This window comes from Gorilla gorilla, chromosome 20, assembly GCF_029281585.2.
Source record: "Gorilla gorilla gorilla isolate KB3781 chromosome 20, NHGRI_mGorGor1-v2.1_pri, whole genome shotgun sequence".
Taxonomy (NCBI): Eukaryota; Metazoa; Chordata; class Mammalia; order Primates; family Hominidae; genus Gorilla; species Gorilla gorilla.
The window spans coordinates 56,915,692-56,942,569 of record NC_073244.2 but is presented as its reverse complement, the minus strand read 5'-3'; the positions used below and the strand labels follow the sequence as shown (position 1 = coordinate 56,942,569).

Here is a 26,878-nt window from a genome sequence, read left to right as displayed (position 1 = left end):
ATTTTAGTAGAGACAGGGTTTCACCACGTTGCCCAGGCCGGTCTCAAACTCCTGACCTCAAGTGATCTGCCTGCCTTGTTCTCCCAAAGTGCTGGGATTACAGGTGTGAGCCACCACACCCGGCCTAATACATTTATTTATTTATTTATTTTGAGACAGAGTTTCATTCTTGTTGCCCAGGCTGGAGTGCAGTGGTGCGATCTCGGCTCACCGCAAACCCCGCCTCCCAGGTTCAAGCGATTCTCCTGCCTCAGCCTCCCGAGTAGGTGGGATTAGAGGCATGTGCCACCATGCCCGGCTAATTTTGTATTTTTAGTAGAGACAGGGTTTGTCCATGTTGGTCAGGTCATGTTGGTCAGGCTGGTCTCGAACTCCCAACCTCGTGTGATCCGCCCACCTCGGCCTCCCAAAGTGCTGGGAATACAGGCGTGAGCCACTCCACCTGGCCCCCTTACACTCCTAATTATTGAAGGCCTCTGCCTGGGCAACATAGCAAGACCCCGTCTCTACAAAAATAAATAAAAGCAGCCAGGAGTGGTGGCGTGCACCTGTAGTCCTAGCTATTTGGGAGGCTGAGGTGGGAGGACTGCTTTAGCCCAGTTCAAAGCACGAAGTGAGTTATGACTGCACCATTGAACTCCAGCCTGGGCAACAGAGTGAAAGAAACCCTGTCTAAAATTTAAAAACTGTATTGAGGACCCCAAAGAGTTTTTGTTGATGTGTATGATTTCTATCAATATTTACTGCATTGGAAATCAAAACTAAGAAATTTTAGAAATATTTGTTGATTCATTTAAAAGTAGCCGGGTGCAGTGGTGTAAACCTGTAATCCTAGCTACTTGGGAGGCTGGGGTGGAAGTATCGCTTGAGTTTGAGACCAGCCTGGGCAGCGCAACAAGACCCCCATCTCTAAACAACTAATAATAATACTAATAAATTAATTTTGTGTTGGCCAGGCACGGTGGCTCATGCCTGTAATCCCAGCACTTTGGGAGGCCAAGGCGGGTGGATCATGAGGTCAGGAGATTGAGAGCAGCCTGGCTAACATGGTGAAATCCCGTCACTACTAAAAATATGAAAAATTAGCCCGGTGTGGCGGCACATGCCTGTAGTCCCAGCTACTCGGGAGGCTGAGGCAGGAGAATTGCTTGAACCCGGGAGGCGGAGGTTGCAGCGAGCCAAGATTGCGCCATTGCACTCCAGGCTGGGCGACAGAGCGAGATTCCATCTCAAAAAAAAATAAAAATAAAAAATTAATTGTATGTTAATGTAAGTTATATCTTTTACATGAAAATAACCATGTTTTCCAAAATAAAAAAAAATTTTTTTGAGACAGGTTCGCAGTCTGTTGTCCAGGCTGGGGTGCAGGGGTATAATTAAGACTCACTGCAGCCTCCACCTGCTAGGCTCAAGTGATCCTCCCACCTCAACCTCCCAAGCAGCTGAGAACGTAGGCACGCGCCACCAAGCGCAGCTCATTTTAACATTTTTTGTAGAGATAGGGGTCTTCCTAAGTTGCCCAGGCTGGTTTTTTTTTTTTTTTTTTTTTTTTTTTTTTGAGATGGAGTTTCACTCTTGTTGCTCAGGCTGGAGTGCAATGGCACGATCTTGGCTCATTGCAGCCTCCACCTCCTGGGTTCAAGTGATTCTCCTGCCTTAGCCTCCCAAGTAGCTGGGATCACAGGCGTGTGCCACCACACCTGGCTAATTTTTGTATTTTTAGTAGAGATGGGTTTCTCCGTGTTGGTCAGGCTGGTCTTGAACTCCCGACCTCAGGTGATCCACCGCCTCAGTCTCCCAAAGTGCTGGGATTACAGGCATGAGCCACTGCTCCTGGCCCTCCAGGCTGGTCTTGAACTCCTGGGCTTAAGCCATTCTCCCACCTTGACCTCCCAAAGTCCTGGAATTACAGGCATGTACCACCATGCACAGCCTGAAACAAAAACTTAGTGAGAGGAAGGGCATCGTTTTAATTTTTGCAAATCACTTTCACGTCAGGCTTAACAGAAGACAGCTGGGTCCTCACGTGTGTGTCTGCGTTTGGTCTGTTGCAATATCATGGAAACTGCGCTGGCTGATATGGTGAAACCCCGTTTCTACTAAAAATACAAAAAAATTAGCCGGGCATGGTGGTGCATGACTGTAGTCTCAGCTACTTGGGAGGCTGAGGCGGGAGAATCGCTTGAACACGGGAGGTGGAGGTTGCAGTAAGCCAAGATCGCGCCACTGCACTCCAGCCTGGGGAAGGCTGAGACCCCACCCCCCAACTAAGTATTATTATTATGGTGTATCATATATTATGTCAATATTATTATGATAATAATTTTTTTTTGAGACGAGGTCTTGCTCTGTTGCCCAGGCTGGAGTGCAGTGGCCCAATCTCAGCTCACTGCAAACTTCGTCTCCCAATTCTCCCACCTCAGCCTCCCAAGTAGCTGGAATCACAGGCACCCACCACCATGCCCGGCTAATTTTTTGTATTTTTAGTAGAGATGGGGTTTTGCCATGTTTGCCAGGCTGGTCTCAAACTCCTGACCTCACGTGATCCGCCTGATGCCTCAGCCTCCCAAAGTGCTGGGATTACAGGCATGAGCCACCGCACCCCGCTTATGATAATAATTTTGTACTTGTAGACCCCCAAAGGGGTGCTGGGGAACCCCCTAAGGTTCTTTGGGCTGCAGGCTGAGACTCACTCCCTAGCTTTTGGTTCCACAGGACCCAGATGTATGTATGCTGGAAACTGAACACCTTTGGAGCCAAGGTGACCTAGGTTTAAGAGAAAGCTCTGAGTGCAAGCAGTGAGATCCAGTACTTTTAGCCCCTTTGGGCCTGTTGTCTTCATCTCTAACATAGGGATGGCGGTGACAATAATAATAAAAGTACATCCCTGCAGGGCTGCAGCGAGGCCCACAGGAGATAAGGCTCAGAATCATGCGTGCCAGTCACAGAGCATGCAATCAACATTTGCTATTATAACTTGGGAAATGTCATTTTATTTTATCACCGGCACCTTTTATTCATGCAGTTAATTTATCCCAAGGCCTGTCCTGTGCTGGGCAGTGCTGGGGGCAAGGCGATGACTGAGATGGCCTTGACCCTGCCCTTATGGGGCTCCCAGTTCAGTGGGTCACGGAGTTTTTATTTGAGGAATAGCTCCGGCTGGACACGGTGGCTCATGCCTGTAATCCCATCACTTTGGGAGGCTGAGGCGGGTGGATCACCTGAGGTCAGGAGTTCGAAACCAGCCTGGCCAACATGGTGAAACCCCATCTCTACTAAAAATAAAAAATTAGCTGGGTGTGGTGGCATGCGCCTGTAGTCCCAGCTACTCAGGAGGCTGAGGCAGGAGAATCACTTGAACCTGGGAGGCGGAAGTTGCAGTGAATCGTGATCATGCCACTGCACTACAGCCTGGGTGACAGAGCGAGACTCTGTCTCAAATAATTAATAATAATAATAATAATAATAATAATAATAATAATAATAATAATAAAATAAAGGAATTGCCCTGGGCACCAGGTCCTGGAGGTACATGAGTTCTCAAGGCTGAGAAGGCAAGGAAGAACATTCTAGGGAATGGGAACAGTATGCAAGAAATCGTGACAAGTGGAGAATGGCATGTGCTCTGGAATGGCAACTACCCAGGGTCACTGAGTCCATTCCTTTGCCTCCAGAACATCCCAGTTCTCTTGCTGGTGAGAAACAAGTGTGTATATCTGGTTCACCTCCCCTCTTTCCGCCTTTCTCATTTTGTATAAATAGGTCCTCCATTCTGTCTTTATTTTTCTTTCCTTCTTTCTTTCTTTTTTTGAGATGGAGTTTCGCTGTTTTTGCCCAGGCTGGAGTGCAGTGGCGCGATCTTGGCTCACTGCAACCTCTGTCTCCCACGTTCAAGCGATTCTCCTGCCTCAGCCTCCCGAGTAGCTGTGAATATAGGCATGCGCCACCACGCCTGGCTAATTTTGTATTTTTAGTAGAGATGAGGTTTCATCATGCTGGCCAGGCTGGTCTCAACCTCCTGACCTCAGGTGATCTGCCCTCCTTGGCTTCTCAAAGTGCTGAGATTACAGGCGGGAGCCACCGCGCCCGGCCCGGTTCTGGGGTTTTTTTGTGTGTGTGGAAGTCCCACTTCTGATCCAACCTCAGTCTCTCATGCTGTAGATCTTTCCTTTGCTGTACATCCATCCACAGCCTCTCCAGCGGAGACTTGGGATGTCCCACCAAAAAAGGTGCCCGGGAGGACGCGGAGTAGGGGCTAGCGCCTCCACTGCCCCCCATCCGGGGGCCTCCGCTTGGGGCCGGGTGAGTCAGCCCCCGGCGGCTCCCGCGTCATCCCGGCCGCTCCGCTCCGCGCTATTTCGGGCTCCGGGCGCTATAAATAGAGGCTCGCCGAGCCGAGCCGCCCCCCTCCACTCGGGCCCCCCTGCGTCCCCGGCCCCGCCGCGATCGCCGGGCCGCGCGTCACCGCGGCTAAGTTTAGAGGCGGGAGGGGACGCCAGCCTGGTCACTGCGCCCCCCGGCGGTGCCCGCTTCCAGAGCCTTCGGCCGGGCTGCTCTCCGTCCCCCGTTCAGGTCCCCTTTGGCGGAATTGGCGGTGAGGGTCCCGTCCTTACAGTCTCCGTCCCCACCTCACCCGTTCTGGGGCGAACAAAGGGCTCGAAGTTGAGAGGAGGGGAAGGTTTGGGATGGGAGCAGGGGCCGTAGCTGGGGAGTGGCCCAAACTGGAGTTGCGGCTGAATTCTGGAACTTGGGGCGTTTGGAAGAAAGAGGCGGAATCGGAGCTTGGATACGGCTGGGGGATTCGAACGCGCAACTCTGGGAGCCGGGGAGATTCGAATCCGGGATTCCAAAGTTTAGTTTTGAAACAGCTTAGGCTGGGAGCAGTGGCTCACTACAGTAATCCCGACACTTTGGGAGGGCGAGAAGGAAGGATCGCTTGAGCCCAGGAGTTCGAGACCAGACTGGGCTATAGTGAGACCGCCCCCCCCCCCCCCCCACGCCTCTACGAAAAAAATACAAAAGTTGGCCAGGCGTGGTGGCGCGCGCCTGTGGTCCAGCTACTCGGTAAGCTGATGTGGGAGGATCATCTGAGCCCGGGAGGTTGAGGCTGCAGTGAGGTGTGATCGCACCACCGCACTCTAGCCTGGGTGACAGAGACTCCGTCTCAAAAAGAAAGAAAGAAAAGAAAGAAAGAAAGAAAGAAAGAGAGAGAGAGAGAGAGAGAGAGAGAGAGAGAGAGAGAGAAAGAAAGGAAAGAAAGAAAGAAAGAAAGAAAGAAAGAAAGAAAGAAAGAAAGAAAGAAAAGAAAAGAAAAGAAAGAAAGAAAGAAAGAAAGAAAGAAAGAAAGAAAGAAAGAAAGAAAGAAAGAAAGAGAAAAAAAGAAAAGAAACTGAGGGTAGAAATCCAACATCCAACTTGCCAACTTGGAAATAACGTAGAACCCAGGGCAACTTTTTCCCCTTTCTCTTAACTGATGTTAACCGATTCAGAATTCCACTGATCGCAGGCGGCGGGCCCTTTACCGCACTTCTGCTTCAAGGAAATGAATCGGGAGCGGGGAATGGGCCGCCTTCTAGGGGGTCCTGCCCCCGCTGGGTTCACGCGGAGCAGAGAGGCCCCGGCTCCCCAACACTTCCAATCCTCTTGTGGCGCACCATCGCCCCCTGGCAGAAAACGCAGGAGTTGCAGGGTTAAGTCTGGCAATTCCATTCCCCAAGGGGATAACTGAGTCACAAGCCCTTCTACTTGGGATGACCTACTTCTAGAATCGCTGTATGGTCTTGGATACAGAGGCATATTTCATGTTTTCTTTTTTTCGTTTTTTGAGACGGAGTCTCGCTCTGTCGCCCAGGCTAGAGTGCAGTGGCGTAATCTCGGCTCACTGCAACCTCTGCCTCCTGGGTTCAAGCAATTCTCTGTCTCAGCCTCCCGAGTAGCTGGGATTACAGGCGTCCGCCACCACGCCCGGCTAATTTTTTTTTGTATTTTTTAAGTAGAGACAAGGTTTCATCATCTTGGCCAGGCTGGTTTTGAACTCCTGACCTCGTGATCCACCTGCCTCGGCCTCCCAAAGTGCTGAGATTACAGGCGTGAGCCACTGTGCCCGGCCTCCTGGGGGAAAATTATACCTAGTGATGAGACTATTAGACTGATTCTCCTTCCTTTCTACTAGGCGTGAGCCACCTCTCCTGGCCCCTATATCTTCTAACATTGCAAGAAACAATACTAAGAACCTAGGATTCTGGATTTCCTTTTTCTTTCCTTTCTTTTCTTTTTTGTTTTGTTTTGTTTTGTTTGTTTTTGGTCTCACTCTGTCACCCAGGCTGGAGTGCAGTGGCACAATCGCAGCTCACTGCAGCCTCTGCCTCCTGGGCTCAAGCAATTCTCCCTCCTCAGCCTCCTGAGTATCTGGGACTACAGGTGCACACCAACACACATAGCTTTTTTTTTTTTTTTTTTGAGATGGAGCTTCGCTTTTGTCGCCCAGGCTGGAGTACAATTGCGTGATCTTGGCTCACTACAACCTCCACCTCCCGGGTTCAAGTGATTCTCCTGCCTCAGCTTTCCAAAGTGCTGGGATTACAGGCATGAGCTACCTTGCCCAGCCAATTTTTGTGTTTTTTTCTAGAGATGGGGTTTTGTCATGTTGCCCAGGCTGCTCTTGAACTCTGGAGCCCAAGCAATCTGCCCACCTTGGCCTCCTAAATTGTTGGGATTACAGGCATGAGCCACCGCACCCAGCCTAGAATTCTGGATTTCAATTGTTAGGGTGAAAAGAAAAAGGCATTTGAGGTGAGCAAGATTCAGGACAATAAATCTGGGCAATAGATCAAGACCTTGTCTCAAAAAAAATTTTTCTTTTTTTTTTTTTGAGATGGAGTTTCACTCTTGTTGCCCAGGCTGGAGTGCAATGGTGCGATCTCAGCTCACCGCAACCTTTGCCTCCAGGGTTCAAGCGATTCTCCTGCCTCAGCCTTCTGAGTAGCTGGGATTACAGGCATGTGCCACCATGCCCAGCTAATTTTGTTTTTTGTTTTTGTTTTGTTTTGTTTTGTTTTTTTGAGACAGAGTCTGGCTCTGTCACCCAGGCTGGAGTCCAGTGGCACAATCTCGGCTGACTGCAGCCTCCGCCTCCCGGGTTCAAGCGATTCTTCTGCCTAGCCTCCTGAGTAGCTGGGACTACAGGTGCGTGCTACCACGCCCAGCTAATTTTAGTATTTTTAGTAAAGACGGGGTTTCACCATATTGGCCAGGCTGGTCTTGAACTCCTGACCTCGTGATCCGCCTGTCTCGGCCTCCCAAAGTGCTGGGATTACAGGCGTGAGCCACCACGCCGGGACTCTAATTTTGTATTTTTAATAGAGATGGGATTTCTCCATGTTGGTCAGGCTGGTCTCGAACTCCCGACCTCAGGTGATCCACCCGCCTAGGCCTCCCAAAGTGCTAGGATTACAGGCATTAGCCACCATGCCCAGAAAAAAAAAAAAAAAAAAAATTAAGTAAAACGGGAAAATGTAGACACAGATAGATACCCATAGATGAAAGACTGATGTGAAGAAACAGAGGGATGTCATGTACATGCAGGCAAGAATAAATAAAAAGATCAATGAACATAACAGAAATGTCAGAAATAGACGTGTGTGTATGGGAATTTGGTATGTGATAAAGGTAGAATTTCAGAACAGTGGAGAAAAGATCTACCTTTGGTCAACTTGAGACAATTGGTTACATCACTCATAAACAACAACCTCGGTGCACTTTCAAAAATAAATCTTGGCCAGGCACCGTGGCTCATGCTTGTAATCCCAGCATTTTGGGAGGCTGAGGTGGGCAGATCACTTGAGGTCAAGAGTTCGAGACCAGCAGGGCCAACATAGTGAAACTCCGTCTCTACTAAAAATACAAAAGTTAGCGGGGCGGGCGCCTGTAATCCCAGCTACTTGGGAGGCTGAGGCAGGAGAACTGCTTGAATGTGGGTGGCGGAGGTTGCAGTGAGCCTAGATTGCTCCATCGCACTCCAGCCTAGGCAACAAGAGCAAAACTCCATCTCAAAAAATAATAAATAAATAAATAAATCTTACATAGATTAAAGCCAGATGACCTGCTCATTCTAGGTCATCACTGTCTGTGTCCCTCACTGAACCTTAAGCTCTGGGAGGACAACACGGGGCTTTTATCTTTTACGTAGATAAAAGAAATGATAGAATATATCATTATAGCCGTGCACTGTAATCCCAGCACTTTGGGAGGCTGAGGCAGGTGGATCAGCTGAGGTCAGGAGTTTGAGACCAGCCTGGCCAACATGGTGAAACCCCGTCTCTACTAAAAATACAAAAAAAAAAAAAAAAAAAAAAAAAAAAAAAATTAGCCGGGCATGGTGGCACATGCCTGTAATCCCAGCTACTAAGGAGGCAGGAGAATCGCTTGAACCCGGGAGGTGGAGGTGCAGTGAACTGAGATCGCGCCATTGCACTCCAGCCTGGGTAACAAGAGCGAAACTCCGTCTCGAAAAAAAAAAAAAGAAAAAAAAGAATTTATCATTATGACCCTGGGTTATGGCAGGGCTCTTAACACACCAAAAGCAAAAGTCAGAACGGAACAGATTGATAAATAGTTGCGCATAAACACAAATAACTTCTGTGCCAAAAATAACTAAAGTTAAAGCCCAAAGTAGAAACTAGGAGGAAATGTTTGCAATATAGGTAACTAAGGATTAGAATCAGAATCCATAAAGTACCCCTAGAAATTAATAGTAATAAAAAAGCCATACAACCCATTTTAAAAATGGACAAGGAATATGAGCAAGCAATTCACAAAAGACAAAATTTACAAGACCAATACATTCACAAAAAACATTCCATTTCCTTAGTAATCAGAGAGCTGCAAGTTAGAACAGTGTGATACTATCCTTTCAGGAAGTGACTAATACTAACTCATCAGCCAGGCCCCTGCTCAGATGTCCCTTCCTCCAGGAAGCCCTTCCGGACTCCGGGGCTGAGTCAGGCGCTCCCCCGACCCCCATCCCACGGCTCTCCCGGGATCTGCCATCCCAGACCTGCCCATTCTGGGTCATCACTGGGAACGTGTCTGTGTCCCTTACTGAACCGTAAGCTCCGGGAGGACAACACGGGGCTGTCGTTGGTCACTGCTGTGTCACCAGCACGGACTCGCACAGGACCGGGAAGAGAGGAAGCGCGTGGGGGGAATAGGTGTGGAATAAATGAGTGAATGAGGAAACTAAGGCCAGGTCAATGTCTGAGTTGGATTCAAACTTAAGTCTCTCCTTACTGAGAGGAGGGACCAAGTTGGATCTCCTGCGATCTGTTCTCCACTGAGCCCTGCCAGGATTCCGGGCACACAGAAGCGCTCAGTAAGGGCTTTGGAACTTAACAGTTTGGGAGCCAGATCCTCCGAGGCCACATCTCTCTCCTCCCACTACCTCCGCGGTCCTCCAGGACCATAGAGAGTTGTATAGAGATCGCCCTGCTCTATGCTCTACTCTCCTGGGGAGCGGGGCCAGAGAGGCCGGAAGTGCTGCGAGCCCTGGGCCGCGCTGGCCGTGCTGGCGGTGGGCCGCCTCGATCCCTCTGCAGTCTTTCCCTTGAGGCTCCAAGACCAGCAGGTGAGGCCTCGCGGCGCTGAAACCTTGAGGCCCGGACCACAGGTGCGGGAGGCGGAGACTGCGGGTGGAGATTGGCAGCCGCGGAAGCCAATCATTGCCGAGTCTGAGAGATGGACAAGGCCAGGCGTGGGGAGGGCGTCCAGATGCTAGCCCCGGGGGCCGAACGAACGGAAGGCGGGGGACGGTGGGGGCGAGGGGCGGAGCGATGGGACTTGTGGACCTGTAAGGGGCGGGGCGAGCCGAAGGTGGAGGTCAAAGGGGCGTGGCGTTACAGAGCCTCTAGCGCTGGGTGTTGGGGACCTGACGCTATGGAGCTCTCGGAGTTTTGTGGGGGACGGCTGTGAGTGGGGGGTTCCTGCTGGGGGATGAGAACGTAGACGCCAGTGGCTCACTCGCTCCTGGCACCTTCCCTTTCAGGCTCCAGATGGACCCTGGGAAGGACAAAGAGGGGGTGCCCCAGCCCTCAGGGCCGCCAGCAAGGAAGAAATTTGTGATACCCCTCGACGAGGATGAGATCCCTCCTGGAGTGGTAGGACAAGGAGATGCGGGGCCCCTGGGAGGCTGGGGGGTGTTAGGAAGAAGAGGATAGGATGGGGCCTGTGGGACCAGGGTGTGGGTTAGTGGATTTGGGGGCCACGGACGACTTGGGGAAACAGTCCTTGGTCCTCCCCAGGTCCCAGTTTCCCCATCTGTGAAATGGATGGGTGGTTCTAAGAGAGGGCTAAGGCAGAGGCCAGACACTGGCATTCAGCAGGTAGCCCCTGATGTGTTTTACGAGGCCAGCACCCTGATTTTTCAAGACATGAATTTATTGCTCGTGTTTAAGAATCGCCAGGTTTTGCAATCTTAAAAAAATCTACACTTTAGACATATTTTGGTAAATGGAAGGACCTGGCAATATTGAAATCTCCTTCCCAAGGGAAAACAATCGACGGGTGATGAGCATTGGCTATGAAGAAAAGGAAAGTGGGCTAAGGATATAGGGCGTGATGGGGGGAGGACCTTCCTACTCTATTTATTTATTTATTTGTTTATTTATTTATTTATTTATTTTTGAGACAGAGTCTCGCTCTGTTGCCCAGGCTGGAGTGCACTGGCACCATCTCAGCTCACTGCAACCTCTGCCTCCTGGGTTCAAGCAATTCTCCTGCCTCAGCCTCCTGAGTAACTGGGATTACAGGAGCGCGCCTGGCTAATTTTTGTATTTTTAGTAGAGACGGGTTTCACCATGTTGGTCAGGCTGGTCTGGAACCTCAAGTGATCCGCCCACCTCGGCCTCCCAAAGTGCTGGGATGTACAGGCATGAGCCACCATGCCTGGCCCCTTCCTACTTTAGATAGGAAGGTCAAGGGAGGGCCTCTCTGAGGAGGTGACATCTTGGTAGAGACGTGAAAGAGGTGAGGGAGTGAGCCATGGCGACATCTGGGGTAGAGGGAACAGCCAGTGCCAAAGCCCTGAGGTCAGAGAGAGCCTGCCGTGTTCAAGGGCAGCACGAAGTCCGGTGGGGCTGGAGTAGAGAAAGCAAGGGAGAAGTGGTAGAAGGTGTAGTTTCTGAGGCAAGGAGCAGGGACAGATCTAGAGCCTTGTGGGTGATGGTGACAGCTTTGGCTTTCACTCTGAGGCAGGAGCCACCCACCAGCTCTGAGCAGAGGAGGGACATGAGGACTTAGTTAGGGGACAGACTTCCAGGGGGCGAGGGTGTGGGCAAGGAGCTGGTGAGGAATTGACTTCAGTGGTCCAAGGGTGAAACGCTGGTGGCTGGGACCAGAGTGGAGGCTGAGGAGTGGGGGAGAAGTGGCTGAATTCAGATTTTGAGCTCTCAGCCTTCTGGAAGGGACATTAGGAGGAAGGAGGATGGGCAGCCCTAAAGAGGGGAGAGCGGTCAAGTGCTGTGGCTCACACCTGTAATCCCAGGACTTTGGGAGGCCGAGGCGGGCGGATCACCTGAGGTCAGGAGTTCGAGATCAGCCTGGACAACATGTTGAAACCCTGTCTCTACTAAAAATACAAAAATTAGCCAGCGTGGTGGTACACGCCTGTAGTCCCAGCTATTTGGGAGGCTGAGACAGGAGAATCACTTGAACCTGGGAGGCGGAGGTTGCAGTGAGCTGAGATCACGCCACTGCACTCCAGCCTGGGTGACAGAGCAAGACTCCATCTCAAAAAAAAAAAAAAAAAAAAAAAAAAATTAGCTGGGCATGGTGGTGGGCACCTGTAATCCCAGCTACTTGGGAAGCTGAGGCAGAATTGCTTGAACCCGGGAGGTGGATGTTGCAATGAGCCAAGATCGTGCCACTGCACTCCAGTCTGGGTGACAGAGCAAGACTCTGTCTCAAAAAAAGAAAAAGAAAGGGGAGAGGAACTCACAGGGCCTCAGATGTCCCCCGCTCACCCCAACCAGTCCCCTGCAAACTCCCTTTCTCCCCACAGGCCAAGCCCTTATTCAGATCTGCACAGAGCCTTCCCACTGTGGACACCTTGGCCCAGGCGGCCCCTCAGACCTACGCCGAATATGCCATCTCACAGCCTCTGGAAGGGGCTGGGGCCACGTGCCCCACAGGGTCAGAGCCCCTGGCAGGAGAGACCCCCAACCAGGCCCTGAAACCCGGGGCAAAATCCAACAGCATCATTGTGAGCCCTCGGCAGGTGAGGAGGGAGACGGAGAAGTGGGGCCTTGAGGTTTTCAGTGGGAAACGCTGTTCTAGGGATGACTCCAGTGGAAGGAGGTCTGAGTTCCAGCCACTTTGTTCTCCCCATGCATTCATTCATTCATTCGACAGCAGTGTGTGGGTTGAGAGTGCCTCAGCTCTACTTGCTGGGGCTGTGGCTGTATTGGTGTAGCTCTGTTTCCTCACCCCAGGTTTGTTAATTTATTCAAAATGTACTGAATGAGGCTGGGTGTGGTGGCTCACGCCTGTAATCCCAGCACTTTGGGAGGCTGAGGCAGGTGGATCACCTGAGGTCAGGAGTTCGAGACCAGTCTGGCCAATATGGTGAAACCCCATCTCTACTAAAAACACAAAAATTTGCCGGGCGTGAGGGCAGGAAGTGTTTAGGACCACAGGACACGCAGACTGGGGCTCGGGGGAGAGGGCTGAGCTGGAGACAGACCCGGGGACCCTTTAGGAAAGGCCTGGTGCCAGTGGGCGTGGAGGGGAGGAGCCTGGATCAGAGGATCAGGGACTGTCCAGGGTTAGGAGGAGAGAGAAGCTGGAAAAGACCCGGGCACAGGTGGGAGGAGGGAGGAGGTGTGGGAAGAGGTGGGAGGAGGGAGGAGGTGTGGGAAGAGGTGGGAGGAGGGAGGAGGTGTGGGAAGAGGTGCGAGGAGGCAGGAGGTGTGGGAAGAGGTGCGAGGAGGCAGGAGGTGTGGGAAGAGGTGGGAGGAGGGAGGAGGTGCAAGAAGAGGTGGAGAAGGGCCCTGTGGTTACCAAGGGTCATCCCTATTGATGGCTTCTGCCCTTCGTCCCTCCCCAGAGGGGCAATCCCGTACTGAAGTTCGTGCGCAATGTGCCCTGGGAATTTGGCGACGTAATCCCCGACTATGTGCTGGGCCAGAGCACCTGTGCCCTGTTCCTCAGGTGAGCTCTGCGGCGCCACCCCAGCCTTCAGGAAGGGCACCCCACTGGCCTGGGAGGGTCATGTCCCAGTGTTCTGGACTGTTCTATGAGAAGCCTCTGGACATGGTCCTGCAGGTTCTGGGCCTTGGTGGGACCCTGTGTTGGAGGCAGGGGGTCTTGGCCTGGAGGTGCCCAGTGCAACAAGAGCTGGAGCCCGAACTCCTGGGTCTCAGGAAGGAGGGGCTGGGGGCCGGACTCCTGGGTCCGGGGGAGGAGGGGCTGAGGGCTGGACTCCTGGGGATCTGAGGGAGGAGGGGCTGGGGCCTAGACTCCTGGGTCTGAGGCAGGAGGGGCTGGGGGCCTGGACTCCTGGGGTCTCAGGGAGGAGGGGCTGGGGGCCTGGACTCCTGGATCGAAGGTAGGAGGGGCTGGGGCCAGATTCCTAGGTCTAAGGGAGGAGGGGCTGGGCCCAGACTCCTGGATCTGACGGAGGAGGGACTGGGTCACTCATGTCCCAGACATCCTTGACTGGAGTTGATGAGAGGCAGGATTTCTCCCATCTCTACCCTAGTTAAACAACTTTCCCCTCCAACCTAGGGGCCCCTCTGCAGACAGGGCCAGACAGACGAAGTGAAACCTCTGAGTTCCTGTGCTCCCCGCAGGCTGTGACAGCTGCAGACTGCTGGGCAGAGCCAGTCCTAGTTCCCTGGGTCATGAAGCCCTCACCGTAGCCCTCCAAGGCCAGAGCAGATGGGCTGGCATTGGGCCCTGCTTCCCACCGCGAGCCATGCAGTGTCCCCGTGCCCACACTCTCTAGGGCCCCTGGCACCTGTTCTCCCCTTGAAGCCCAAGTCTCTTCCCCTCTTCGTGAAGAAGCCAGGGGTCTGGTCTTCTAGGTAAGCACAGCCATGTAGCCCTGGCTGCCAATCCCTGCAGAGCATCTTCTTGGAAGAGTGACCTGGGGCAAGTGACTTACCCTCTGTGGGCCTCAGGACCCTCTGTCCCCCATGCCGTACTCTGAGCCCTTAGTATTCCAGTGAGAGGGAAAAGGGCTTTGGGGGTCTCGAAGAGACTGAGACCTCTCAACTCCCGCTCCCTGCCCCCACCAGCCTCCGCTACCACAACCTGCACCCAGACTACATCCACGGGCGGCTGCAGAGCCTGGGGAAGAACTTCGCCTTGCGGGTCCTGCTCGTCCAGGTGGATGTGGTAAGCAGGGGTCGCTCCCTAGCCAGCCTCACTGGGCTTTGAGGTTGCGCAGTGGGCTGTTGAATCCCTTCCAAGAGGAAATGCAGCTAAAACCCAGCGAGGAACGTTTCTCACATCTGAGATGACATGGGTCACCAAGACACTATGTTGGCAAGGAGAGGGGAGGGCAAAATTGTCTATTTCCTCTTTCCCCACATCCCCTTCAATTAGTCCCAGATCTCTGCCACCTAAATATCTCTTCTTTTTGTTGTTTGTTTGAGAAGGAGTTTCGCTCTTGTTGCCCAGGCTGGAGTGCAATGACTTGATCTTGGCTCACTGCAACCTTCACCTTCGGGGTTCGAGCGATTCTCCTGCCTCAGCCTTCTGAGTAGCTGGGATTATAGGCATGCACCACCATGCCCGGCTGATTTTTGTATTTTTAGTAGAGACTGGTTTTCACCATGTTGGCCAGGCTGGTCTTGAACTCCTGACCTCAGGTGATCCACCCACCTCAGCCTCCCAAAGGCTGGGATTACAGGCATGAGCCACCGCGCCTGGCCATATCTCTCTCTTTTATTTTGTTAAGACGGAGTCTCCTCTGTCGCCCAGGCTGGAGTGCAATGGCCAGATCTTGGCCCACTGCAACCTCTGCCTCCTGGGTTCAAACGATTCTCCTGCCTCAGCCTCTCGAGCAACACCATGCCTGGCTAATTTTTATTGATTGATTGATTGATTGATTGATTGTTTTGAGACAGAGTCTCGCTCTTTCGCCCAGACTGGAGTGTAGTGGTGCAATCTTGGCTCACTGCAACCTCCACCTCCTGGGTTCAGGTGATTCTCCTGACTCAGCCTCCTGAATAGCTGGGATTACAGGTGCGTACCACCATGACTGGCTAATTTTTTGTATTTTTAGTAGAGACGGGGTTTCACCATGTTGGTCAGGCTGGTCTTGAACTTCTGATCTCAGGTGATCCTAAAGTGTTGGGATTACAGGCGTGAGCCATCCCCACCAGGTGATTTTTTTTTAATTTTTAGAGACAGGGTCTTGCTATGTTACCCAGTCTGGTCTTGAACTCCTGGCCTCAAGCATTCCTCTTCCATTGGGTCGGGTGCAGTGGCTCATGCCTGTAATCCTAGCTCTTTGAGAGGCTGAGGCAGGAGGATCACTTGAGGCCAAGAGTTCGAGACTAGTCTGGGCAACATAGTGAAGACCCCCATCTCTACAAAATACAAAAAATATGGTGGTGTGCACCTATAGTCCCAGCTACTCGGGAGGCTGAGGCAGGAGAATTGCTTGAACCCGGGAGGTGGAGGTTGCAATGAGCCAAGATCATGTCACTGCACTCCAGCCTGGGCAACAGAGCGAGACTCCGTCTGAAAAAAATAAAAAAGATCATAAAACTCACATGGCTCCTAAGCACCCTAGGGGAAAGTTCTGCTCCCTTCCATGACCTATGGGGCCCTGTGTGACCTCCAACCTCTACCCAGTTCTCCAGGCCCATCTCTAAGATTCCATGCTCCTCATGGAATTTCACATCCTCTCTCCCGTAGGGAGCGAATTATAATTCCTCAAGCCCTCTTTCCCCTCCCATCCTTTGCCCATGCTGTTCTTTATGTCTGGAATTCCCTTTTCTGGTCTCCTTTTCATCCTTTCCTCCTCCTCATCCTCCTTTGGGTCTCAGCTCTAATGTCCCCTCCTCCAAGAAGCCCTCCCTGATCCCCCAGGCAGGCTCAGTCCCTCCTCTGGCTCCCACATCACAGCCCTGGCCACTCCAGATCATCAGTGTCTGGGGACAGGTCTGTCCTGCTCATCAGACTGTGAGCCCTGGGAGGGCAGAGTCAGGGCTGTCTCAGCCACTGCTGGGTCCTAGCACTGCTTAGCACGGGCCAGGCACCCAGTAGGAGCTTAGAGAGTGACAATTGGGTGAGAGACTCTTGGCATCCTGAGCTACTGTGTTTTCAGGCTTTAATTGTTTTTTTGTTCTTTTTTTTTTTTTTGAGACAGAGTCTCACCCTGTCGCCCAGGTTGGAGTGCAGTGGCGTGATCTTGGCTCACTGCAACATCTGCCTCCCGGGTTCAAGCAGTTCTCCCACCTCAGCTTCCCTAGTAGCTGGGATTACAGGCACCTGCCACCACGCCTGGCTAATTTTTGTAATTCCTGGCTTCTAGGTTTCTAATTCTGATTTTCTCCTCCAGAAAGATCCCCAGCAGGCCCTCAAGGAGCTGGCTAAGATGTGTATCCTGGCCGACTGCACATTGATCCTCGCCTGGAGGTGAGATGAGGGCTTCCCTGCCTCATTCAGGCTCTACCTGGGATTGGTCCCTGCTCCCCCATCCCACCCTGCCCAGCCCTTCCCTTCTCCTTCCTGTGTGGGCCTGGTGCAGGCACTGCCTCTCTCTGGCCTTCAGTTTCCTCATCTGTAAAGCAAGGTCTTAATTTTTTTTTTTTTTTTGATACAGAGCCTCACTCTGTCCCCTAGGCTGAAGTGCAGTGGCACGATCTCGGCTCTGCCTTGGGGGTTCAAGCAATTCTGCCTCAGCCTCCCAAGTAGCTGGGATTACAGGTGTGCACCACCACACCCAGCTAATTTTTTTGTATTTTTAGTAGGGATGGGGTTTTGCCATGTTGGCCAGGCTGGTCTTGAAATCCTGACCTCAGGTGATCCTCCCGCCTTACCCTCCCAAAGTGCTGGGATTACAGGTGTGAGCCACTGTGCCCGGCTGGAAGCTGAACATTTCATGAGGTTGGCTTCTTGCTGCAGTGGGAAAATAAGCAGTGTTTCTGGTTTTCCTCCTGTCAAACCCAGTACAAACACTTTGTGTGCTGACTTCCCTTCCAAAATAGCTAACATTTCTTCAGCAGTGCCAGGCGTGGCTTTTGGCACTTACAGAGCATTCCAGAGTATTTTCTGATCTTCAAAGTCATACTATCCTCCCCACTTTATTCTTATTTTTTTGAGACAGGGTCTTGCTCTTTTGCTGAGGCTGGAGTGCAGTGGTGCTATCACAGGTTACTGAAGCCTCAACTTACCAGGCTCAGGCAGTCCTCCTGCCTCAGCCTCCCGAGCAGCTGAGACTAAAGGCACGCGCCACCACACCTGGCTAATTTTTAATTTTTTGTGGAGACAACACCTTGCTATGTTGTCCCGGCTGGTCTCGAACTCCTGAGCTCAAGTGATCCTCCTGCCTCAGCCTCCCAAAGTGCTGGGATTACAAGCATGAGCCACTATGCCTGACCACCCCACTTTACAGTGAGGAAACAGGCCCAGAGAGCAAACCACTGGCCCAGGGTTACCCAGGCAGAAGTGCGGTCGGGCTCCCAAGAGCTGGCCCGTAGCCAGAAAAGATATCAAGATGCGCCCAGCAGTGGTTACTACCAGGTTGTATTTGGCGGGGGGATGGGCTGGAATTTTGATTTTTAGCATCCACAATTGTTTTTTTTTTTTTTTTGAGACGGAGTCTGGCTCTGTCGCCCAGGCTGGAGTGCAGTGGCGCGATCTCGGCTCACTGCAAACTCCACCTCCCGGGTTCACACCATTCTCATGCCTCAGCCTCCCGAAAAGCTGGGACTACAGGCGCCCACTACCACGCCCAGCTAATTTTTTGTATTTTTAGTAGAGATGGGGTTTCACCATGTTAGTCAGGATGGTCTCGATCTCCTGACCTCGTGATCTGCTCACCTCAGCCTCCCAAAGTGCTGGGATTATAGGCGTGAGCCACCGCGCCCAGCCTTTTTTTTTTTTTTTTGAAATGGAGTTTCACTCTTGTTGCCCAAGTGGGAGTGCAATGGCGTGATCTTGGCTCACTGCAACCTCCGCCTCCCGGGTTCAGGCGATTCTCCTGCCTCAGCCTCCTGAGTAGCTGGGACTACAGGCACGCGCCACCAAGCCCAGCTACTTTTTTGTATTTTTAGTAGAAACGAGGTTTCACCATGTTGGCCAGGCTGGTCTCGAACTCCTGACCTCAGATGATCTGCCTGCCTCATCATCCCAAAGTGCTGGGATTACAGGCGTGAGCCACCGCGCCCGGCCTAGTATTGGCAATTCTTATGACTGACCATAATGAAGCAAATCTACAATCTGATACCTCACCTCCCGGCTGCCCTGTATCCTGTTATCCCAGCCCCGAGGAAGCTGGGCGGTACCTGGAGACCTACAAGGCCTATGAGCAGAAACCAGCGGACCTCCTGATGGAGAAGCTAGAGCAGGACTTCGTCTCCCGGGTGAGGCCACCTCACCTCCCATCCCTGCCTGGGCCTCCCCGCAGCTCCTGGGTGGTTGAGCTTCAGTTCCAATCTTAAGGCACTGTCCATTCATCCCTGGGCCTCGTCTTTCCTGGCCCATCCCACCGAAACTGCAGCTAGAGGGGTTTTCCTGAGCACAAATCTGCTGCTACCCTCCCCAGCTCAAAACCCTCCCATGGCTCCCCAGTACCCCGAGAGAAAGCCCAGACTTCTCATCAGGCTCAACAAGGGCCCGTCAGGCTCAGAAGCCCCATGGCCCCCACTTCACACTTCACTTCTCCCAGGCCTAGCTCGCTTCTCCAAGCACTTGCCCCTTCTGTTCCCTCTGCCCAATTACCTGCCTAATTCCTTTTTTTTTTTTTTTTGAGATGGAGTCTCACTCTCTTGCCCAGGCTGGAGTGCAATGGCATGATCTCGGCTCACTGCAACCTCTGCCTCCCAGGTTCAAGTGATTCTCCTGCCTGAGCCTCCCGAGTAGCTGGGACTACAGGTGCCCGCAACCATGCCTGTCTAATTTTTGTATTTTTTAGTAAAGATGGGGTTTCAGTGTGTTGGCCAGGCTGGTGTTGAACTCCTGGCCTCAGGTGATCCTCCCGCCTCGGCCTCGAAAGTGCTGGGATTATTAGGCATGAGCCACCACGCCCAGCCTGAGATGACTTTTTAATCAGTTGGGAAAAAAAGTGTTTATTGAGTGCTTCCTGCATGCCAGGCAGTCTGGGGACACAGCTGTGACCCAGCCCCGCCCTCCTAGGCTCAGTCTTGCTGGCCTTTCTTCTTCCGACACACTCCTGCCTCCACCCTTTCCAGGTGACTGAATGTCTGACCACCGTGAAGTCAGTCAACAAAACGGACAGTCAGACCCTCCTGACCACATTTGGAGTAAGGAATGGCTCCCCTGCCCCATAGGCATTTCTGTCCCCTTGCCTTTTTTAGAAAGCCTGTCACCCATTTCCTTCCATCTCCCTGCCCACCCCTTGGCCCGTCCTGCCTTCCCACAGGCCCTCATCTCCCCTGGGGAATATCTGAGGCCCCTCCTCAGCTGGGACAGGGGAGGCTTTTGTGCTCAACTGCCCTGACCCCTCGCTTTCACCTTTCAGTCTCTGGAACAGCTCATCGCCGCATCGAGAGAAGATCTGGCCTTATGCCCAGGCCTGGGCCCTCAGAAGGTAAGAGCTCTGGGAAAGAACCCAAGGAGTTGGGGGAAGGAGAGAGCCCCAAATAAACACAACCTGAGACCCCAAAGTTTTAAGGTGAAAAAAGAACCAAAGACCAGACACAGTGGCTTCCGCCTGTAATCCCAACACTTTGGGAGGCCAAGGCGGGAGGACTGCTTGAGGCCAGAAGTTGGAGACCAGCCTGGGCAAGTGGACACCTCACTTTTACTAAAAATAAAAAAAACTAGCTGGGCATGGTGGTGTGAGCTTGCTACGTGCCTGTAGTCTCAGCTACTGGGGAGACTGAGGTGGGAGGATCGCTTGAGCCCAGGAGGTTGAGGCTGCAGTGAGCTATAAGCGTGTTACTATGCTCCAGCCTCGGTGACAGAGTGATCCTGTCTCAAAGCAGAAGCAATCCAATGAGGAAGAATGAAACTAGATAGCTATCTCTCGCCATATACAAAAATCAAATTAAAATGGATTACAGACTTAAATCTAAGACCTCAATGCATGAAACGTCTACAAGAAAACGTTGAGAAGCTCTCCAGGACATTGAACTGGGCAGAGATTTCTTGAGTAATGCCCTATAAGCATAGGAAACTAAAGCAAAATGGACAAATGGGATCACATCAAATTAAAAAGCTTCTAAGCTAGGTGCGGTGGCTTGGGCCTGTAATCCCAGCACTTTGGGAGGCTGAGGCGGCTGGATCACCTGAGGTCAGGAGTTTGGGACCAGCCTGGCCAACATGGAGACACCCCATCTTTACTAAAAATACAAAAAAGTAGCCAGGTATGGTGGCACATGTCTGTAATCCCAGCTACTCGGAAGGCTGAGGCAGGACAATCGTTTGAACCCGGGAGGTGGAGGTTGCAGTGAGCCAAGATGGCGCCATTGCACTCCAGCCCGGACAACAAGAGTGAAACTCTGTCTCAAAAAAAAAAAAAAAAAAAAAAAAAAAAAGAATAAAAGGCTTCTGCACAGCAAAGGAAACATTCCACAAAGTGAAGAGACAACACACAGAATGGGAGAAGATATCTGCAAACTAACCATCTGACAAGGAATCAATAATCAGAAGATGAGAGTTCTAACAACTCTATAGGATAAAATGTAATAATCCGATCAAAAAGTGGGCAAAATATTTGAATTAACATTTCTCAAAAGACATACAACTGGCAAGCAGGCATATGAAAAGGTGCTCAGCATCATTGATCATCAGAAAAATGCAAATCAAAACTACAGTGAGGCTGGGTGCAGTGGCTCACGCCTGTAATCCCAGCACTTTGGGAGGCCGAGGCGGGCGGATCACTTGAGGCCAGGAGTTCAAGATCAGCCTGGCCAACATGGCGAAACCCCATCTCTACTAAAAATATAAAAATTAGTTGGGTGTGGTGGTGCATGCTTGTAATCCCAGCTACTTGAGTGGCTGAGGCAGGAGAATCTCTTGAACCCGGGAGATGGAGGTTGCAGTGAGCTGAAATCACACCACTGCCCTCCAGCCTGGGCAAGAGAAGCGAAACTCCGTCTCAAAAAAAACCAAAAATAGGCCGGGCATGGTGGCTCACGCCTGTAATCCCAACACTTTGGGAGGCTGAGGCGGGTGGATCGTGAGGTCAGGAGATCGAGACCATCATGGCTAACACAGTGAAACCCCGTCTCTACTAAAAATACAAAAAAAAATTAGCTGGGTGTGGTGGTGGGCACCTGTAGTCCCAGCTACTTGGGAGGCTGAGGCAGGAGAATGGCATGAACCTGGGAGGCAGAGCTTGCAGTGAGCCGAGATCATACCACTGCACTCCAGCCTGGGTGACAGAGTGAGACTCCATCTCAAAAAAGAAAACCAAAAACCAAAAATAAACCATAATGAGATACCATCTCAGCTCCATTAAAATGGCTTATTGTTATTATTTTTTGAGATGGAGTCTCGCGCTGTTGCCCAGGCTGGAGTGCAATGGCATGATCTCAGCTCACTGCAACCTCCGTCTCCTGGATCCAAGAGATTCTCCTGCCTCAGCCTCCTGAGTAGATGGGATTACAGGCACTTGCTACCATGCCCAACTAGTTTTTGTATTTTTAGTAGAGATGGGGTTTCCCCAGGTTGGTCAGGCTGGTCTCAAACTCCTGACCTCTGGTGATCCACCCACCTCGGCCGCCCAAAGTGCTGGGATTACAGGTGTGAGCCACGGCGCCCGGCCTTAAAATGGCTTTTATCCAAAGGACAGGCAATAACAAATGGTGGCGAGGATGTGAAGAAAAGGGAACCCTCGTCTACTTTTGGTGGGAATGTAAATCAGTACAACCACTATGGAAAACAGTTTGGAGGCTCCTCTAAAAACTGAAAGTTGAGGTTCCACATGATCCAGCAATCCCACTGCTGGGTATATCCCCAAAGAAAGGAAATCAGTGTATGGAACAGGTATCTGCACTCCTGTTTGTTGCAGCACAGTTCACATTGCCAAGATTTAGAACCAACCTGTGTCCATCAGCAGATGACCAGGCAAAGAAAATGTGGTACTTATACACAATGGATACTCTTCAGCCGTAAAAAAGAATGAGATCCTGGCTGGGCGCGGTGGCTCACACCTCTAATCCCAGCACTTTGGGAGGCCGAGGCGGGCAGATCATTTGAGGCCAGAAGTTCAAGACCAGCCTGGCCAACATGGTGAAACCTTGTCTCTACTAAAAATGAAAAAATGAGCTGGGTGTGGTGGCGCATGCCTGTAATCTCAACTACTTGGGAGGCTGAGGCAGGAGAATCGCTTGAATCCAGGAGGCGGAGGTTGCAGTGAACCGAGATTGTGCCACTGCACTCCAGCCTGGGCGACAGAGCGAGACCCTTTTCGAAAAAAAAAAAACAAACAACAACATGAGATCCTGTCAATTACAACATAATGAACTGGGGATTATTATGTTAAGTGAAATAAGCCAGGCACAGAAAGACAAACATCGCATGTTCTTACTTATTTGTGTATCTAAAAATCAAAACAATTGAACTCATGGAGATAGAGTAGATGGATGGTTCCTGGAGGCTGGGGAGGGTAGTTAGGGGCTGGCAGGGAGATGGGGAAGGTTAATGGGTACCACACACACACACACACACACACACACACACACACACACACACACACACACAAAAAGAGAAAGAATGAATAAGACATACTATTTGATAACACAACCAGGTGACTATAGTCAATAATAATGGTACATTTTAAAATAACTTGGCCGGGTGCGGTGGCTCACACCTGTTATCCTAGCACTTTGGGAGGTCAAGGCAGGCGGATCACAAGGTCAGGAGTTCGAGACCAGCCTGGCCAATATGGTGAAACCCCGTCTCTACTAAAAATACAAAAATTAGCTGGGTATGGTGGTGGGCACCTTTAGGCCCAGCTACTCGGGAGGCTGAGGCAGGAGAATCGTTGGAACCCAGGAGGCGGAGGTTGCAGTGAGCCAAGATCACACCACTGCACTCCAGCCTGGGTGACACCAGGAGACTGTCTCAAAAAAATAATAATAACTTAGTCAGGCGCAGTGGCTCACACCTATAATCCCAGCACTGGGAGGCTGAGGCAGGCGGATCAGGAGGTCAGGAGATCGAGACCATCCTGGCTAACGTGGTGAAACCCCATCTCTACTAAAAAAAAATACAAAAAATTAGCTGGGCAGGGGCCTGTAGTCCCAGCTACTCAGGAGGCTGAGGCAGGAGAATGGCGTGAACCCGGGAGGCGAAGCTTGCAGTAAGCCGAGATTGTGCCACTGCACTCCAACCTGGGCGACAGAGCGAGACTCCATCTCAAAAAAAAAATAATAATAATAATAATAACTTAAAAAGATTGTAACTGGATTGTTTGTAACTCAATGGATAAATGCTTGAGGGTATAGGGGAAAATAAAGAACCAAAACCCCACTCTAGATTTACCCAGGAAACAGCTCCTTTAATGACTGGTTCCTCATTTTTTTCTCCCTCCCATCCAGGCCCGGAGGCTGTTTGATGTCCTGCATGAGCCCTTCTTGAAAGTACCCTGATGACCCCAGCTGCCAAGGAAACCCCCAGTGTAATAATAAAGCGTCCTCCCAGGCCAGGCTCTTGCTGGCTGCGCTGGTGCAGTCTCTGGGGAGGGATTCTGGGGGTGTCACCTTCTGGTGGCCCAGGTGGGCACCTTCAGCTTTCTTTAGTTCCTCAGTTTCCCGGGGGCAGACTACACAGGCTGCTGCTGCTGCTTCTTCCGCTTCTTGTCCCGGCCCGTGGGAGCCTCCTCCCCAGACTCTGAATTCAGTGGCGGCCCTGGCATCTCCTCTTGGGGCACTGTCTCTGGCATCCGGCTTTCCTGACTCTGCTTCTTCCTCTTCTTGGTGGATCCCGGAGTTGCCCTGGCTTCAGGCTGTCCCTCCCCTGGCAGTTCAGGCTCTAGTGGCTGAATCGGCTCAGTCACTGTGTGACCTCTCTCTTTCTTCTTCTTCTTCTTCTTGGTGGATGTGGGAGCTGCCTGAGGCTCAAGGTCATCCGGCAGCTCAGGCCCCACCACCTCTGTCTCTGGCTCCACTGTGGCATTTTGCTGTTTTTCTTTCTTCGTCTTCTTTTTGGGAGCTGCCAGAGCTGCCTGGGCCTGAGGCTCCGCTCCTTCTGGCTGTTGAGGCGCCATGGTCCCCCCTGGGGACTCCAGAGGCTTCATCTCCGGCTCCACTGGCTGCATCGCCTCCGTCCCTGGCTCCGTCATTGCAATCTGTCCCTTTTCTTTTTTCCTCTTCTTCGTAGGGGGCAGAGGGATGGCTTCCTCCAGTGGCTCCACCGTCACCTGTGGCTGAGACTCAACTGTCACCCCCTCCTCTGGCTCCATCCCTTCCGTCCCCTTTTGCTTCTTTCTCTTTTTGGTCGGGGACAGGACTGTGTCTTCTAGAGGCTCAGTGTTAATCTGTTCCTGCTTCACTGTCTTGTCTTCTGGCTCGAAGGTTTCTGTCCCTTTGGGCTTCTTCCTCTTCTTGGTGGTGGACAGGAACAGCACTCCCAGAGGCTCCAGTGTCTCCACTGTGGGCTCTGTCCCCACAGGCCCTGCCGCCTCTGGTTCTTTCAGCAGCTGATTTTTTTTCTTCTTCTTCTTCCGCACATCCATTTCTGGGGACCCCAAAGCCATGTCCACCTCCAGGGCCCCGTGCCCATTCACTGCCTCCTGAGTGACTGGGGCCTCTGTCACCTGCATCTCCTTTTTCTTCTTCCTTGAGGTGAGCAGGTTGAGGGCTAAGGCTGACCTAGGCCCTGTGACTGGTGGGTTGCCCCCAAAGGCACAGAACCGAGGCCTCAGGCCAGGAGGGATCTGTGGTGGGGGACTTGCTGGGATGGGCTGCAGAGGGCTCCCTGACAGGGATTGCTGGGGACCCTCAAGGATCCTTAGGGTGCCCTGGGGGGCTGAGGCACAGGTGAGTCCACCTGCCTCCGTTGAGGGGGCCAGCAGGGTCGCTTCTCCAGCCTGGGGACAACTGCTGAGGACTCGATAGCGGTGCCGCTTGCCTGCCAACTTGCCCTTGACGATCTGGGAGCCAGAGAGAGGCACATGCCGCCCATTGAAGCTACAGAGAGAAACAGGGAGGGCAGAGGCTTAAGTGGAACAGGAGAGGGAAGGTTTTTTTTTGTTTTTGTTTTTTTTTTTGAGAGAGTCTTGCTCTGTTGCCTAGGCTGGAGTGCAGTGGCACAATCTCGGCTCACTGCAACATCCACCTCCTGGGTTCAAGCGATTCTCCTGCCTCAGCCTCTCAAGTAGCTGGGATTACAGGCACCTGCCACCACGCCCAGCCAATTTTTGTATTTTTAGTAGAGACAATTTCACCATGTTGGCCAGGCTGGTCTTGAACTCCTGACCTCAAGTGATCTGCCCGCCTCGGCCTCCCAAAGTGATGGGATTACAGGCACGAGCCACTGCGCCTGGCTGGCCTCTGGTTTTTAATAAAACATGACTAGAGTGACTCCATCTTAAAGTGAGTAGCTAGGCACTTACAAGGTTCATGCTTATGGCCTGAAAATAACCACATCCCAGGCTGACCACCAATGAATATTTATGGCCATACAGGACATGTTCCACCAAGCCTGCAGAATGTCCAAATGTCCTAAGAATGCAGCCCCCATTACTTAAATATAACATAAATGAGCAAGCTTAGGTTGCAGGATTAATGGTCGTGGATAACACCAATAGCCCCTACCTTTAGTGAGCTTATCTGCACACTCCAAGTTTAACTATAGTTCCTTATAGTTTCTTATAAGTAGAAATACTAACAAAGGGCTGTGGGTTTCTCCCCCTGCTTTCTGAGGACACTCTACTCTGTAAAGGAGTAGTTTCCAATAAACTTGTTTCTTTCACTGTGCTTTGTGACTCACCTCTAATTCTTTCCTGTGACAAATTCAAGAACCCGCTCTTGGGGTCTGGACCGGGACCCTCTTTTCCGTCAACAAGACCACTCACCATTCTGGGGCAAAGTCTGCAGGGGCCTGAATAAGCCACAGCTCCGTATCTGGACCCGTCAGCGCCTCCAAGGAGAAACGAGGGGACTCTGAGGCTGGGGGCTTCGCGGTAAAGTTGGGGGGACAAGAGAACCGAGCAGCATCTGCAGCAGAAGGGGAAATGGGGTCGACTGACACCTCCTTGCCGGTCCAATCTTGCAGGGCGCGCCTATCGGTCCATTGGTCTTAACCTCGTGAGCACTCCAGTCCCCTCAACCTGGTTTCTCCTTTCTGCCCACCTGTTCCCCAGGGGCGACATCAATTTCACCGATCCAACCCCTGGGGGCGCCTTGCTCTCCACGGGTAGCCCCCCACAAGATAACCCTCTCTCCGTTCGAATTCCCGTTCGCCCACTGGGAATACACGCTCTTCGCAAGTCCTGCTTCCAGGTACGCCTCTTTTTCCGCCCGAACCCTCTCGGGCGCCCCTTTCTCCTTCCACCAGCGCACCCTCCGCACCCCGTCAACCCGCACCCTCACCGCCGGCCTGGGGCTCCTCCATCCTGGGACCCACACCACAGGCAACCCTGTAGCCCGGGCTGCTCGCACCAGGTTGCAGACCACGTGGATCCAAAGGGGTAGGGCATCATCCGGGAGCGCCCAACTGGTGCGGGAGCGCGGGGGTAGGC

General features: G+C 52.1%; 2 protein-coding genes across 15 annotated transcripts in view; one reads left to right on the top strand and one right to left on the bottom strand.

Annotated features, from left to right (window-relative positions):
- ERCC1 (ERCC excision repair 1, endonuclease non-catalytic subunit) overlaps positions 1–26,114 on the top strand; it is a 72,510-nt gene extending 46,396 nt beyond the window's left edge. For 3 of the 13 annotated variants that reach the window (XM_055369740.2, XM_055369739.2, XM_063701455.1), the window contains exons 2-9: positions 10,040–10,151; positions 12,053–12,268; positions 13,097–13,200; positions 14,289–14,388; positions 16,565–16,641; positions 18,491–18,590; positions 19,419–19,490; positions 19,709–20,733. In XM_055369740.2, the coding sequence (XP_055225715.1) occupies positions 10,047–10,151; positions 12,053–12,268; positions 13,097–13,200; positions 14,289–14,388; positions 16,565–16,641; positions 18,491–18,590; positions 19,419–19,490; positions 19,709–19,906 (972 nt within the window). In that variant the 5' untranslated portion in view covers positions 10,040–10,046 and the 3' untranslated portion in view covers positions 19,907–20,733. Of the gene's footprint in view, positions 1–8,915; positions 9,107–9,148; positions 9,665–9,743; positions 9,845–10,039; positions 10,152–12,052; positions 12,269–13,096; positions 13,201–14,288; positions 14,389–16,564; positions 16,642–18,490; positions 18,591–19,418; positions 19,491–19,708; positions 20,734–23,735 lie in introns of those variants that run through there. The other 10 variants (XM_063701457.1, XM_019015542.4, XM_031003875.3 and 7 more) reach the window with 10 other exon arrangements.
- Positions 22,931–26,858, bottom strand: POLR1G (RNA polymerase I subunit G). Of its 2 annotated transcripts, none has more exons than XM_019030554.4 (3): positions 26,724–26,858; positions 26,213–26,354; positions 22,931–25,325 (listed from the first exon to the last, which is right to left on the bottom strand). In XM_019030554.4, exons 1-3 carry the CDS (start codon positions 26,749–26,751, stop codon positions 23,960–23,962), a joined length of 1,536 nt encoding a protein of 511 aa, XP_018886099.2. In that variant the 5' UTR covers positions 26,752–26,858; the 3' UTR covers positions 22,931–23,959. The 2 variants fall into 2 exon arrangements, with proteins under 2 accessions (XP_018886099.2, XP_004061012.2); XM_004060964.5 differs by having other exon boundaries at positions 23,671–25,325; positions 26,730–26,858.
- Positions 26,859–26,878: the final 20 nt, after the last annotated feature.

Coding starts and splice junctions, on each gene's coding strand:
- POLR1G (XM_019030554.4), bottom strand. CDS start 26,751: ATGGAGGAGCCCCAGGCCGGCGGTGAGG. Junction 26,355..26,723: donor GCCCCAGGCCGGCGGTGAGG/GTGCGGGTTGAC, acceptor CTTCTGCTGCAG/ATGCTGCTCGGTTCTCTTGT. Junction 25,326..26,212: donor GCAGACTTTGCCCCAGAATG/GTGAGTGGTCTT, acceptor TTCTCTCTGTAG/CTTCAATGGGCGGCATGTGC.